Source organism: Nematolebias whitei, chromosome 21, assembly GCF_014905685.2.
Source record: "Nematolebias whitei isolate Nwh7 chromosome 21, NemWhi1, whole genome shotgun sequence".
NCBI classification, from domain to species: domain Eukaryota; kingdom Metazoa; phylum Chordata; class Actinopteri; order Cyprinodontiformes; family Rivulidae; genus Nematolebias; species Nematolebias whitei.
Window position 1 is genome coordinate 21,608,771 of NC_056518.1, and position 14,156 is coordinate 21,622,926.

Sequence of the window (14,156 nt, forward strand, 5' to 3'; positions counted from 1 at the left end):
ATATATTATGTGCATAACCAGGTTTATACTGTGCCACTTCACTGTATTAACACAGTGGTGGAGTACCTTATAGTCTTGATGGGCTCTTCATCCTTCTCTCTATCAACAAAGGGAGAATCCATGCCAAACATCCCATCTGGAGTGGATGGTTCATCTGGATCGTCCAGTCCTCTGCCACCATCCATATCACTGCTGTCCACCTCCATAGTATCCATGGTGGTGTCAGAGTCTGGTCCAGGGCTGGCTGGCTCTGCACATTGTCACCAAATCCAGGCATTTGAAACATATTCACTGATTTCTGATGCTCATGAACATTTTACATCTGAGAAATATTTACATACGATAACTAAATATTCAAACTTATATTAATCTAATAACTTCAAAATGTAAAAAAAAAAAATTATATGTTTAGTCACGTTTGTTTATGCAGGTTTACAGTAATATGCAACATGTTTTAGAGCATCCCTAATTTCTTTACAATTTTTGAAGTCAACTTTGTCTGCTTATTCACTCAAATCTATCTCCTTAGGGAATTTTCAAAAAGACTTTTGCACATTACTATATGACAACTTCAAAAAGGTTCTCAAATATCTGGTATCACTTTCTATCTATGGAACAGGCAGTTGAGTTTACCTCCATTGAAGTCCACCTCCCCTAAACAGTCTCTTGGTACCTTTGAAGCGCATCGCTTATGGCAGTTAAATCTGCAATCTGGCAAGTGATAATTATGTTAAAACATTGACATTTTTCCTACAAAGAACCATTGTGTAATCTAATAAACATTGAAATTTTTAATCCCACCTTTACACTGCATGCCCTGGCGAAACAGACCCTTGAGCAGACGTTTGCAGTACTGGCAGATGGTAGGTCGAGTGTAGGTGTGGATGGCAAAGGTGTGTGGCACCTTAACTCGAGTCTTCTCCATCTTATCCATCCAGATCGGCCTGCCGCTCCAGGACAGGATGCGCTTCCCTGCCTCCTGATGGGACCGCTGTTGCTGAGGTTGATTGGACGAAGAAAAGAAAAATCAAGAAAAAAATGAAAACCATGTGCAATATGAAATAATATGAAACAAAATAAAATCAAGAACCTCAGAGGGAGAGTTTTAGAAAGAGTTAATAAGAAAGTGAAAAGAGGTATGTGGGGGTTTCTTCAGCTGTTCCCATCTGCTGGGCTCGAACCTGCAGCCTCAGGATTACAAATTTGTGGCACTGGCCTCTGAGCTACTGCAGCCACCTTAACAGTTTTAGTATGATTTTGCATATTATTCATATTCTGAGTGGTGCAAACAGGTTTGTTAAATGTGTAATGTTTAACAACATTTTCAGTCTGCTCCTGACAAAAATGGGAGGTACACCGTTTCCGTTTTTCACCAGCAAGATAGCAGATGCAAAAACCTCAAGCTTTGATAGAATCATTACCATAATTACATTTCCTCATGACCTTTCGCGTGGACACAGAATAGAAGGGGAGGTTTCCTGTGTGAGCTTATGCAAAAGCTGTTTCATAAGAGCTCACTGAGGATCTCTCCACTGAGTCAGTAAAGCTAAATTCAATTTTCTGCACCAGTGCTATTCAATAATGTGGCCCTGGAGGGTCGGACAGGGAAGAGAGCCAAATTTGATAAGTTTACAAGTATTTAATAGCAGCGATGGAGCTTGTGAGTAGCATGTTGACTGAGAGCTTGTTGCAAATAGAAATTCACCCCTCGGTCTTGTTTAGAATTATGTTAAAACTAAAACTAGTTTATTTTATGTGAGAGGTTGTAAAAATGTACTTCCCTTTTTCATGCATGAACACTTTGATATTTTTTCCACTTAGCAGAACCTACCTCATCTGGGACAACCGCTGCATTTTCAGCAGGTAGCGGTCTTGGAACAGAGAGAGACGGCCCAGGCAAAGAAACATTGGACAATCGCCTCTTCCTCACACCAGTGCAGTTATTTGGGATCTTGAAGGCACAACGCTTGTGGTAGTTCAGCCCACATCCTGGAACCACACACACACACACACACACACACACAAAAACAAAACAAAACAAAAAAAAACAGCTCATATCAGTTTCGAATCAGAAAAATTGGGAATGTTTACTTTGAGAATCAACATTGTGGCTCCACTGATTAAATGCTAAAAGTGGAAGAATTTACAGTGTGTCTCTGCAATCAGCCTTATCTTTATAAAAGAGGACTGAAAATCTAGTGTGATAAAAGCAAGACAATTAGTTTTAAGTATGATTCAACAATGACAAAACTGTCATTTGACTGTCATGTCAAAAACACTTGCATGCCTCAAATCTTTTGGGAATTAAACGTCAAGGGCTTTAAATGATTACAGTTCCCAGAACAAACAACTCCTGTCTGCTTGTTTCTGTGTTTTTAACCAGATTTTCAGGAAATGGGTTTGAACCGTGCTGACATTTAGTAAAAATTATTTAAAAAGTATAAAATAATCCCAATAACCTAACAGTTTCTCGAAGATTTCGATAAAAGTTTGTGTGGCTGTTTCTAACCTTCACATTTGAGCCCCTGCCGGACAAGACCCCACAGCATCTCCCCACAGTAGTCACAGAAGGTGGGGGCCTTGTAGGAGTGGACGTAAAGGGCATGGGGTCGGATCTGGAAGTCTTCAACTGTTGCTTGAGCTATAAACAAAGGAAATATGTGGTATAACCCCAACAAAAAGGAAAAAAAAAATCTGGAAAATGATCATGAGAAATAAGGAATCAAAAAGAAAATAGAGCAAATTATTGATCACTTGGATTTCATTTCTCTTTCATCCTATTCTCTAACTTTGAAAGAAAAACAGTTCATAGATGTAGATGAGCTTTTTTTTTTTTAGGGAGTACCTATTTTAAAGGAAATAAAATAATGGATCTCAAATAAACGGACATTTTATTTCAAATCCCTTTGATTTGAAAGGACCTCAGTAATTTGTTCAGCGTTTGAGGGTGAAAATAAGTTACACTTCCAAATAAAAGTTGTATCTTTATATTTGCCCAACTTGAACTTCAAATACATCTGCAGTCACTGTACCTCAGAAGCAAAGTCTTTTTCTTTGCTTAATTAAAATCAGATGGTTAGTAGCTCACTTCACTTCAGAGAGACTTTAAACATTAACGGTCCACCTTGTTAAATGGTTTATTGCCAAGGAAATCAAACGTATTACTTTTTTATTCTAGCTAGAAGTCAGTATTTGTAATTTACCGAGTGCATCTAATTAGTATGTAATCAGAAGCCTATAAAACAAACAAAAAGTTTTAATACTTTTTAATTTTAGCTTCTACAACAACACAGAAAAATTTCAATTCAATTCTGTTTATTTATATAGCACTGTCACAATAGATGTTATCTCAGGGCACTGAACAGAAACATCCAAACGTAATAATAATAATTTAACACTATATATCTGAGGAGCAGACTGATTTGAATTTAACTCCAAATTGGCATTAGAGCTGTAAATACATTGTAGAGGCAAATACTGCAAATCTAGCTAAAGCATACCACAGACATTTTATTTTAACCTCAAGAAATTGTGTAAATTTTGTAAAACAAAGACATCTTTTTCAAGTCAGGAGGGAGAACATGCCACAAGCATGGCTGCTATACCCTCCTTACTGCAGCAGAGGGCATCAAATCTCCAGCAGCTATTTCTTCTATCATGTGATAAGACACACCCTTGAGAAGCCAAACGTGCAGAATAAGTGTGATTTATCACTCTGTCCATGTTATTACGAGCATGTTATCACATCTGGCACAGTTCTGAGTATGTCCCCTTGTTTTGTTTTACTCTTTTTTTTTTTTTTTCATCTGTTCCCATTCTGCAAAGGCAACACATTGTTGGAAGGAGTCATGATTAATCATGGCTGTGAATAATCAAACATGTGAAGATGAGTAAGTCTTGGAGGTGAGGTTTGCCAACATATTGTGCCTGTGAGTGACACTTCTCATTTCTCAGAGGGCTCATTGCTGTTCCCATGCTCTCACGCAATCATTTATGCAGCCACGGCAAAGAACAAGGGAATGGTTAATCTTTACACTGAGCTTAATGGGAGAAAGCTGCTGCTGTGACATAGTGATGCCAAATAATGTGTGATGGTTTCTTCTTCCGTTTTTCTTCAAGTCATCCAACCAAACACCTCTGCTTCTAGACAAGAGATGACTTTCAGGCCTGGCAGGACAAGCTCAGTGTGAGTTATGGGATCAATCTAAATGACACAATCAACCAAAATCCACTTTTTTGTTTTGATGTCATTTTTTAGAATCATCAAAGTTCATGCTCAATAATCCAGGTAAAAAAAAAAAAAATCTATCAATGTTCAGTCAGTTCATCTGGATGGTTACTTTTTTGTTGTTGTTGATAAGTTTCGTCCTTCATCCAAGGGACTTCCTCAATCTGAGGAGCCACAAACAAACTCAGTCCCACAAGCAGCACACTCTCATAGTGGACCAAACAGTTTGCTGGTGATAAGATGGTTTCTGGGGCCCGCCCTCTCCCCGTCGACTTCTCTGAGGCAGCCATAGCCAAAGTGGTTAAAAATATTAAAGTTCATGATGAATGAAGGACGCAACATCTCAAAACAAAAAAAAAAAAAAGAAACTGTCAAGATGATCTGACTGAACATTGTTGGATTTCTTACCTGGATTACTGAGCAAGAACTTTGATGTTTTGAACCACTTTGGCTATGGCTGTCTCAGAGGAGTCAACGGGGGAAGTGGTGGACCCCAGAAACCATCTTATCACCAGCAAACTGGTTGGTCCACTATGAGAGTGTGCTGCTTGTGGGACTGAGTTTGTTTGTGGTTCCTTGGACTGATGAAGTCCTTTGGATGAAGGACAAAACATCTCAACAACAAAAAAAGAAACCATACAGATGAACTGACTGAACATTGTTGGATTTTTTTTTACCTGGATTATTGAGCATGAACTTTGATGATTCTAAAAAATGACATTAAAACAAAAAAGTGGATTTTGGTTTAATCCTATCACTAGCAAACTGGTTGGTCCACTATGGGAGTGTGCTGCTTGTGAGACTGAGTTTGTTTGTGGCTCCTCAGACTGATGAAGTGGGATGAAGGACGAAGCGTCTCAACAACAACAAAAAGTAACCAGTCCAAATGACCTGACTGAACATTGTTGGATTGTTTTAGAATCATTGCAGGAGTATTTATCAAGTCAAACACTGATGCAGGCGTCTGAGGGAAGTATGGCTTGTGGGGTGATGTTTGCAGTATACTGTAGGTTTGATGTTGAAGAGGAAAAGGCCTCCAGCAGGTCACGTGCAATGAGGAGAAAATGAATATGAAAAGCAGCATTCATGTGCTTTTTCACACACATCTGCAAAACAACTGGCCACTTTTGAAGAGTTATGTAACGGCCGTCTTGCTAATAAGCATCAAACAACACTGAACATAAACTTGACACAGTCGTTTTCACAGTATTCCACTGTTCTTCACAAAAATAAATGAAGCATCTGTTTGCTGTGAGGCAACAAGTTCCAGTTCAGAAGCCAAAACTATACATTCGACAAAAATAAGTTTGAAGAGGCTACGACAAACAGATGTGTTTTTCTCTACTGCCACTAGGTAGGGAATATGGAGCTTGTGAAAGTGGGCGTGATTTAAAGAGGAGTGAAAGAACAAAGGGACAATTGGTCAGGCCAAACCTCAAATCTCATGGGGTCAAAAGGGCTTGCACAGCGTCCGCTGCGTCCAGGGCCGCCCTGCACGTCAGAGCCTGTTTACACTCAGTAAGTCCACTACAATCACTTACTGCAGGAAAAACAAGTGCTTCTCTTTGAGATCTCAGCCAAGAAAAAGTCACTTCTGTGTCTCTCTTGCAGAGAGGAAGATACTCTGATCATGTCTCTCCCACAGCTGCAGAATCCAACAGCACACCAGAAACAACAAAACAAGGAGGATGAGTAAATGTCACATTTTCTCTGCACAAAACAAAATGCCTGTGAACGGCTGTCTCTACTTCTTTTTTTTACAGAGATCAAGTTTTCAACGTGCACAGCCCGTATCATTAAGTTCATTAAATGTTGAAGCAAATCTGAGATTCTTTACATAAGCTTTCATCATAAAGCACTTGGCTCCACTTTTGGAGTTTACACCTACAAATGAAGTGGATTAGGTAAACCAGATGAGGAATAAAAAAAAAATTAAGAAAGAGAGCCACAAACATAGACATAAAGAGTAAAAGTAGGAAGTTCTCTCTAGTCTTAAGTCTACATTCCTCAGCCTCGATGCTTGTAGAATCCTAAAATCCTAAACCTATACAGTCTTCGGCTGTCTAAATCCCTGCAAACAATACTCTCAACCCAGAAGAGGGGGCAGGATATTCAGCACAGGTGGTATCAGGTGCTTCCCAGTACAGACAGATGGAGCTGGAGAACCGATTAAAGCAGAATAGATATTCTGAGCCATTTGTTAGTCTCAGCACCACAGAGGAAGCTGATTCATTCATCACAGGAAATGAGAATGAAAAACCAAGCACCTGTGAAGCTGCCACAAAGGTAGACAATCGGGTGGAAACTGTAATGAGGAAAGATAAAATAAATAAAAAAACACACAAACTAAACGAAAGCAAAAAGTAGAGTACTTAGTAGCTCCTTTTATATTCACGTCATAACAAGAGAGTTGCTCAAGAGTTATTTTATTTAGGCAGCAACGTTTGGTTGAAAGTATAAACCCCACTCAAGTGTTCTCGAACAAAGAAAAAAAAACAGTTTACTGGAAAGAGTGTGAAAAATGTAACAAGTTGAAGTTCCAGTCAGTGCATTAATTTCAGATCATTGTTTGGACGTTAAAGCAACTGGTTTAGACTTATTGCTTCTGTTTTGGACATGGGAAGAAGTATGACCTAAAGTCTGTTTGGAGTAATGCAGACTGAACCAAAGCTACACCAGCAAAGGGATCTCAGCTTTGCGCTTTACCCTTCCTTCTTCCTTGAACTGGCTATTTAAAAATAACAAAACATCTTTATCATACAGATACTGGTGGATTTAAGCCACTGCATTCCATATTCAGCCTCTTTATTCCCATCTCTCGGAAGTCTCTCGGATGAGAGACGAAACGTTTCTACATTTTTTTGTTGATTTGCTTTGTTTTTTTTGTTTTTTTTTGAATGTCCAGAGGACCAGATTTAACTTTTTTTGATTTTTCTACCTGGATTATTGAGCATGCATCAGGATATTTATTCCCATCTATTTCTAACTGCAAGTATTTATGACATATAAGAAATGTTTGTTTGGATAACTAGTTAGTTAGCAATAAGCACAAAAGACACTTGTCTAAACATGGTATAAATTGCGACTGGACACTTAAAAATATGTGAAGTGGTTAAAACGGTCAAATACAACAAACAAGGACGTGATATATGGTTTTGAACCATATAACTCATTTTTAAAATGTAATAAAGTGCCAAAAGAAGGAGAGTGTGAAGAAGAAGAAGAAGAAGAGCGTTTTGCTTACATACCAGAGAGCACCACCTCAACGAGGTCCCCTTCATGGATGTCTTCGACTGAGGTCAGCCTCTGCAGGATGTTCTCGTCACTTAAGTCATGGCGGAACAACAAGATCTTGTCATACATGCCAAAGAAGCCACACTCTGGAAACTGGAGAGGAGCAAAGATACATGGGATATAACTTGGTAAAGAGGCAAGAAAAACCTGATTGCACCTGATAAATATTGATAGATGTAATATTTCTTTAAACATCCAATGCTTTAAATGACATTTAGGGGTTATCATGATATTAGCATAGAAAATAAGGTAGATACAGATCTGTTTTTATCTTTGTAATTTGTTCTGTTGAAACGGCAGAAAATACACACAAGCATGAATGATCATATTATGTCATTTCCAGTGGCTTACATCACCAGTGTTAAGGATACTGGAGCATTCTGAACCCGGTAACTCAGGAAATGAACCCCTGCTTAGGCCTCCTTTCCTCATTTCAGAGGAATTCACACTATAAGGTAGGAGGAAATGCAACTCAAAGGATCCTTTTAGTGAAGACAGATCCACAATCTCTGGACTGCAATGAACACAAGTAGCCCACATTTATTCCCATCGATTTATAAACGCAAGGTGCTTTTTCCCCCATTTTATGCGCCAATTCTTAACTTGTGTAAAACAAATAAACTTTATGCAAAAAAACACCATATGGGTGATAATATGACTAGGATGCTTATATCAGCAGTTACCCTCCCTAATTCAAACAAGTTGGTCCAACTTTAAGTTAGGTGATTAAGGGAAGAGGGACACTGGGAAGAGGAAGAAGAGGTTCTGGCAGGAGTAAAAGAGAATTAGAGCACAGGAAGTGCAATTTGAGTCAATACAGAGTCACTTCCTGCACTGAGGGCAGCCCAAAACCTCTTGGAGAGAAGTGTTGTTGTCACACGAAGAAGACTGCAGTGAAATTGTGTGATCCCATACTGTCTGCGCACTCGTATATCTAGCTTAGAAAATGGTAAAACTACTTTAATGAAGGAGTGGTGTAACATTGCTTTGCACCTTTTTGATTTCAAATTAATTTTTATGTTTTTTTTAAACAGAAAAGCAGTTTAAATTGTTTGTTTGAAACTCACCCAATTAGTAATCTTTTTAAAACTCTAAAAAAAAAAAAAAATTGTATTCTAAGATTTTCATCTCCTGCATTAAATAACACATTTGCACACCTGATAGTGCGGAAAACATCAGTCAACACTAGATAGAAGTTTAAAGCAGGGTTGCACGATTTGTATCAAAGTGGGAAGTGGAGTTTACACTGTGACATAATTCTAGATAGATCTAATGCCAAGCAGGCTGGTATTGAAGGATTCACCAGGTGTTTCCCCTCAAACCCAGGCCATGCACAATGGGCTACATGGAACAATGCCGTGTGGCCTGGAAAGACTAGGTTGGCACAGTTGTCTGGGCACGGGACACATAAGACACCTGGAGTTTTGCAAGTGCCAAGAACAAGAGACAACAAGGCAGATCGGTGGCTGGGGACACATGAATGTATCAGATGGCTCATGTAAACAAGGACAGAAGGATAAAACTAACGGCAAAATGTAATTTTGCAAACTAAGTGGCAACAATTGTGTCTTCATGTAATGATGCAGGCTTCCCTGGTGTTTGGACAAACATTCCAAAATAGGAATTTGCTTTTTGCTCAGCTCTAAGATCAAGTAAAACAAATATGAATTATCTGTTGGGGGGTTTTACTTTTATGACAGTTTTTTTTTTTTTTAGCTTGATAAGTGACACGCATGAGGAAAAAGTAAAACAAGGACTGATGTCTGTGTTATCTTCCACTCAAGCTTCTTATCAGTTTTTACACTTCATCTTCCTCTTGACCACTTAGATATCAGTCTAGCTCAAATGGTGTGAAGCTTTGATCAATAATCAGTCAATGTATGAACAACGACTAAACTGCACTGTTAGATTTATTTAAAGGACTGCAAGACCCACAATCCTTAACTCTGCGTTAGGCGAGATTGATGAAAATTGTGAAACGAGCTTTTACAACAATGAGATTTTATTTGATGATTTTGTGACAGATGAATTGACAAGTTCTGTTAATTTGTAAAATGACTATTATTCAAAAATACCACCGGAGTTAGCCATAATGTTTTATATACACGAAGAAAATTTCCATTGAATATAGTTTACAATGTCTTACAGGTAGAAAAATGCATCACCTGGATTAAAAAAATGCAAAAAATAGACAAGAGCTTCCTATTAGAGATGTACTGCAGTGTTATATTTCAGCTGGCAGTGGGTCTTTTTATTTTATTTTGGACACTGTACGTAGCATCCATAACAGTATTGCTATCATTGATGGACATTTATCTGATTTAGAGGGGCTACGTTATTTAATTATGCAAAACAAAGTCTTAAAGAGATATTGTTGTACAAGGTATTGGTCAAACCTAAAGAGAGAGTGGGGGAACCATTAGTTTTGAGTAAAAGCTTTGGTTAAAAAAAAACTATTAAACAACATGAGATCCCAGAGAATATTTGGTGAAATCTAATAAAACAATTTCCAAGTAACTTAAAAAAGAAAAATGATCAGTAAGGTTAATAAAAATCAAAAAAAAAAAATATATATATATATATATATATTTAAAGTGCATTTTGCTAAGGGGGAAATTTGTTGACCTCTGGAAAAAATGGTAAATGGTACTTATAGCACCTTTCTATCTTATCAAGATGCTCAAAGCACTTTACATCTGTGTCCTCATTTACCCATTCATACATCACTCTACTAGATCTCTACAAAGCTAATTGAACAAATCATTCTAAAGAGACTAATCAGTGCTTTATCACATTCATACACCGATGGGACACACATCAGAGGCAATGAAGGGTTCAACGTCTTGCCCAGGGACACTTCAGCATGTGACTGCTGGTGGATTCGAACTCCTAACTCTTGCAGTGGAGGACGACTGCTCTAACCACTCGGCCACCTTAAAATGAGCAAAGGTCAAACTTTCTACTGTTTTTAGATTTGCCTTATTCCAGAGTAATAAACACACTAATTAAAAATAATTAAATAGATGCATATTTCTAACACATATATGCCTGGAGTTATATTTGTATGATATGGGGCCATTTCACATGGTCTTGTTGAGCAACAATATACTTTCGTATTGGTTCAGACAGAAAGAGGTCTTATGTTCACACAGTTAGTAGCCAGCGTTCAGACTGTGACTCCATAAATAATTTTTGAGATGTGCTGGAGAAGACTACTACAATAAATACAAAAACTAGTGCACTACTTTACAGAAACCAACAACACAATACTGCAAAAGCTTATTAAAATGAGGCCACAGCAAATGCCTGCTATAGTTGAAGGTGGTCCAAAAAAACATTTTTTAGTAACACAGTGAGTAACATAGTGCTGCTTAGTTCTGAGTGTTAAACAAAAATGCACGTCTGTGTAATGGACCATTTCCAACTCTCCCCCTCCATCTAACCTGTCTACATCCTAAACCCTGTCATGCTTTCAGGTGATTATTACCATGTGATGGAAACCATCACCAACCCAGGTGGGAGAAAGGGGAGCATCCATTCTGAGTCGACTGAAGTGACACTGCTGATTTTCCTCCACTGGTCCAACACTTGCTCTCACAAACAGAAATTCATGTTAATGCTTAAGTATACCCAACTCAAATTATCTCATCTTGGCACCAATTTGAAACAAGAGCATCTGCAGGGCAACCTGTAATGCTTCGAGAGCAGATGATACAACTTTCTGTGCCCAATAAAGCAAGAGGTACACAAATAATATATATTATTAGGTTATGACCATTTTAACTGTTTCACATTGCTTCACAAAAAAGCAGCTGCAACAAAAGTGATAAATAACCTGCAGGTGAGCACGTTTAGAATGCACATTCTTAAACAGTTTCATGTAAAATTAAAACCTTCCCCTCCGCCACGCTTGCCAGTGAGCACATGAAACCCCTCAAATACCACCTTCCACATGTGACTAGATACATCTTTGAAGACCAAAGTGACTAAGCATGCTTTTTATCATCTTCAAACGTAAATCCATTTAGTCAAGTGCCCAGCGACCACACACACACACACACACTCTAAAGAGCGGGGTGCAGGGGAGCTGTGTGTGAGGTCCACAAGTCAGGCTGAATTGACGACTGGAAAGGAGGCTCAGTGGTAAGCTTTTGTTAAACGAACTAATCTGCCATAGATATGCTAAATCCTGTTAGTGAGGAGGGGAAAGGACAAAGTAAAGATGATGGGGGAAGTGGAAGATGTGAAATTTTGTTTCACTACGAGACAAAAACTAATAAAGCACACGAGTACTGATTCTAGCAACTGTAGAAATTGGGGAAAATGCGTCATGTGTGACCCTATAACTGGAAAAGGATTTTTGTCTCGAATGCTCTGCTGAATTTTTATTTCTGCTGCAGCAATAATCTTTTAAGGCAATCAATTATAGAGAAATATGAGCTCTTGTCAAAAACAGAATGTGTGGTTGGACTTTAGTTTTTCATAAACAGCAGAGGTAAAAGGCAAATGGAAGGCAGAGTTTAAGAGCAGCGTATGGGCTAAGGGAAGTGCTGCCTAACCTGAGGCTAAGGATGGCAGTGGGCCAGGTAAATATTCATTCAACCTTTATACAGAGAACAGTTTCAGTTAAATGTTCTGTTGTAGGTTCTTGTTAGATTTAAAAGTTGTTCCAAAATAGGTAGATTACTAACTGTAATCTGTAATATTTGTGTTTATTCTCGGGTTTTTTAGGCTGTCAGTAATGTACTTTTTTTTTAAAGATTTTGTTGAACAGTCAAATTCCAGCAGTGAATAAACTGTGGGAGCTGAACATAAATAAGTGGCTACCTCACCCAAGTGTTCTAATTAGACACAGAACTGAAAACAGCTGTAATACTAAAAACACGAACGGTACTGTGCAAAAATGGTAGGCCATCACCAATTCCTTCATGCTTTAAACCTAATAAGCCAGACTTCCTTGTAATTTTTTTTACGTGGCCCTAATCATGTAACTGGGACCCTGTGTACATAATTTCGTTCCACCACATGTACCACATGGGGTGCGAATGACAAATAAAGACTCTTGAATCCTTGAATCAATAGTTTTTTGAGCTTTTTGAAGGTCTTATAAAGTTTTTCTTTGGATCTCACCAGCTTTTCACTCATTTTAGTTCTTGTACCCATCCACAACAGCATAGCGTGTGCTTAAAATGAGGAAGGTGAACAAGTGGAGGTCCAGCTTTCAGGTAAATGCTCTTCTAGAATTATCTCGTTGCCACTGGGTGCTCTCTTGAGATAGCGCCTTTAAATTGTGTTAAATTTATAATTTTTTTTATAGATTCATCAATGGTTCGAATTGAGTGGGAAAAGGAAAGAATGGTCTTTAATTAAGAAATGATACCCCAAGAGTTAAAAACACCTGATCAGGTGGTTGAATTTCTATATTCCATATTACCCTAATCATACATTTTAGGGATGCACGATAGTGGTGTAACGGCGCATGTGGATGTAGTGAACCTTTTCGAGCATGTTCGGTTCGGTCCACGTGAGTACCGTTTTGGTTATTTTTTTCACTTATTAAATTTTATTAACAAGAGAATATGCACCGCGGAACTAAAGTTCCTAAGCGTGTTTCAGCACGGGGCTATTAATTGTTGCAGTCTTGCAGCACGTGTAGCATTAGCAGCCTAGCAGGCAACGAACAAGCCTTGAAATGACATCATCTGAATGTGAACGTCTCTTCTAGCAACTTGGTGCAAAAACTGATAGCAGTATTTAAACAACCTTTATCAGGTAATTCCGATTGGTCCAAAGCAATAGCACAAGATATAGAGTTTTTAAAGCTCTGTATCTACATCTGTATTCTGTTGTTGATGTGCTGGCTTAAGCATATGATTAAAGTTCTTGAGCCCCGCTACGTCAACCCATCACGTCAACACTTCAGCCAAAAAGTTGTAGCAGCACTTTATGAAAAAGCTAAAACTGATATCGTCAACAAGCCCTGGAGCTCAGATTTAAAGCTCTGCCACATTGATGATGATGATGATGAGCGAGAGAGGATATTCAACCACCTCATAACAGAAATGATGATCATGCAAGAAGAGGTAATGTTATTGTATTATTGTGATCTAATTAACTTTTTTAATTTAAAATTATAATCTTATTAACTCAATTTTTTTTAGCTCTTTGTATTTGCAGTCTGAGGATGTCACTGAGATAGCAGCTGAGTCTTCATCCTCTTCAGGGAAATTTTTTTTATTTATTTTTATAGAAACGTATTATTTACTTGGCATATTTTCAAAATAAACGTTTTGTAAGTCTTTATTTTGGTCTTTTTTGTACTGAAAATTAACCGAACCGAGCCTTCCATGAAACCGAACCAAACCAAAATGTGATTTTAGTGTACCATTACACCCTTAATGCACGATATTGGATTTTTGGTACGCCGATATGTTAAAACTTATTCGACTAATAATCAATACCAATAACAATATTTTTTTTTCCCTAGACCTACTTACAGAGACTACATAGCTTTGAAATTAAAATATTACATTATTCTGCATGGTCTTTGTCAATTTGGCCTGATTCGAAATGCAGATGCCAAAAAGGGGGCTGAAAATGATGCTTGGATTATGTTTAATGTCAAATTTTGTCA

The 14,156-nt window shown here is 38.0% G+C and overlaps 1 protein-coding gene across 1 annotated transcript in view; it reads right to left on the reverse strand.

Annotated features, from left to right (window-relative positions):
- Nucleotides 1-14,156, reverse strand: part of prkd3 (protein kinase D3) — a 36,133-nt gene that overhangs the window by 8,870 nt on the left and 13,107 nt on the right. Inside the window, exons 2-7 of the mRNA XM_037695066.1 lie at nucleotides 7,477-7,615; nucleotides 2,510-2,641; nucleotides 1,832-1,989; nucleotides 802-997; nucleotides 634-711; nucleotides 67-250 (exon numbers count right to left, since the gene is read on the reverse strand). Of these exons, the coding sequence (XP_037550994.1) occupies nucleotides 67-250; nucleotides 634-711; nucleotides 802-997; nucleotides 1,832-1,989; nucleotides 2,510-2,641; nucleotides 7,477-7,615 (887 nt within the window). The remainder of the gene's footprint in view (nucleotides 1-66; nucleotides 251-633; nucleotides 712-801; nucleotides 998-1,831; nucleotides 1,990-2,509; nucleotides 2,642-7,476; nucleotides 7,616-14,156) is intronic.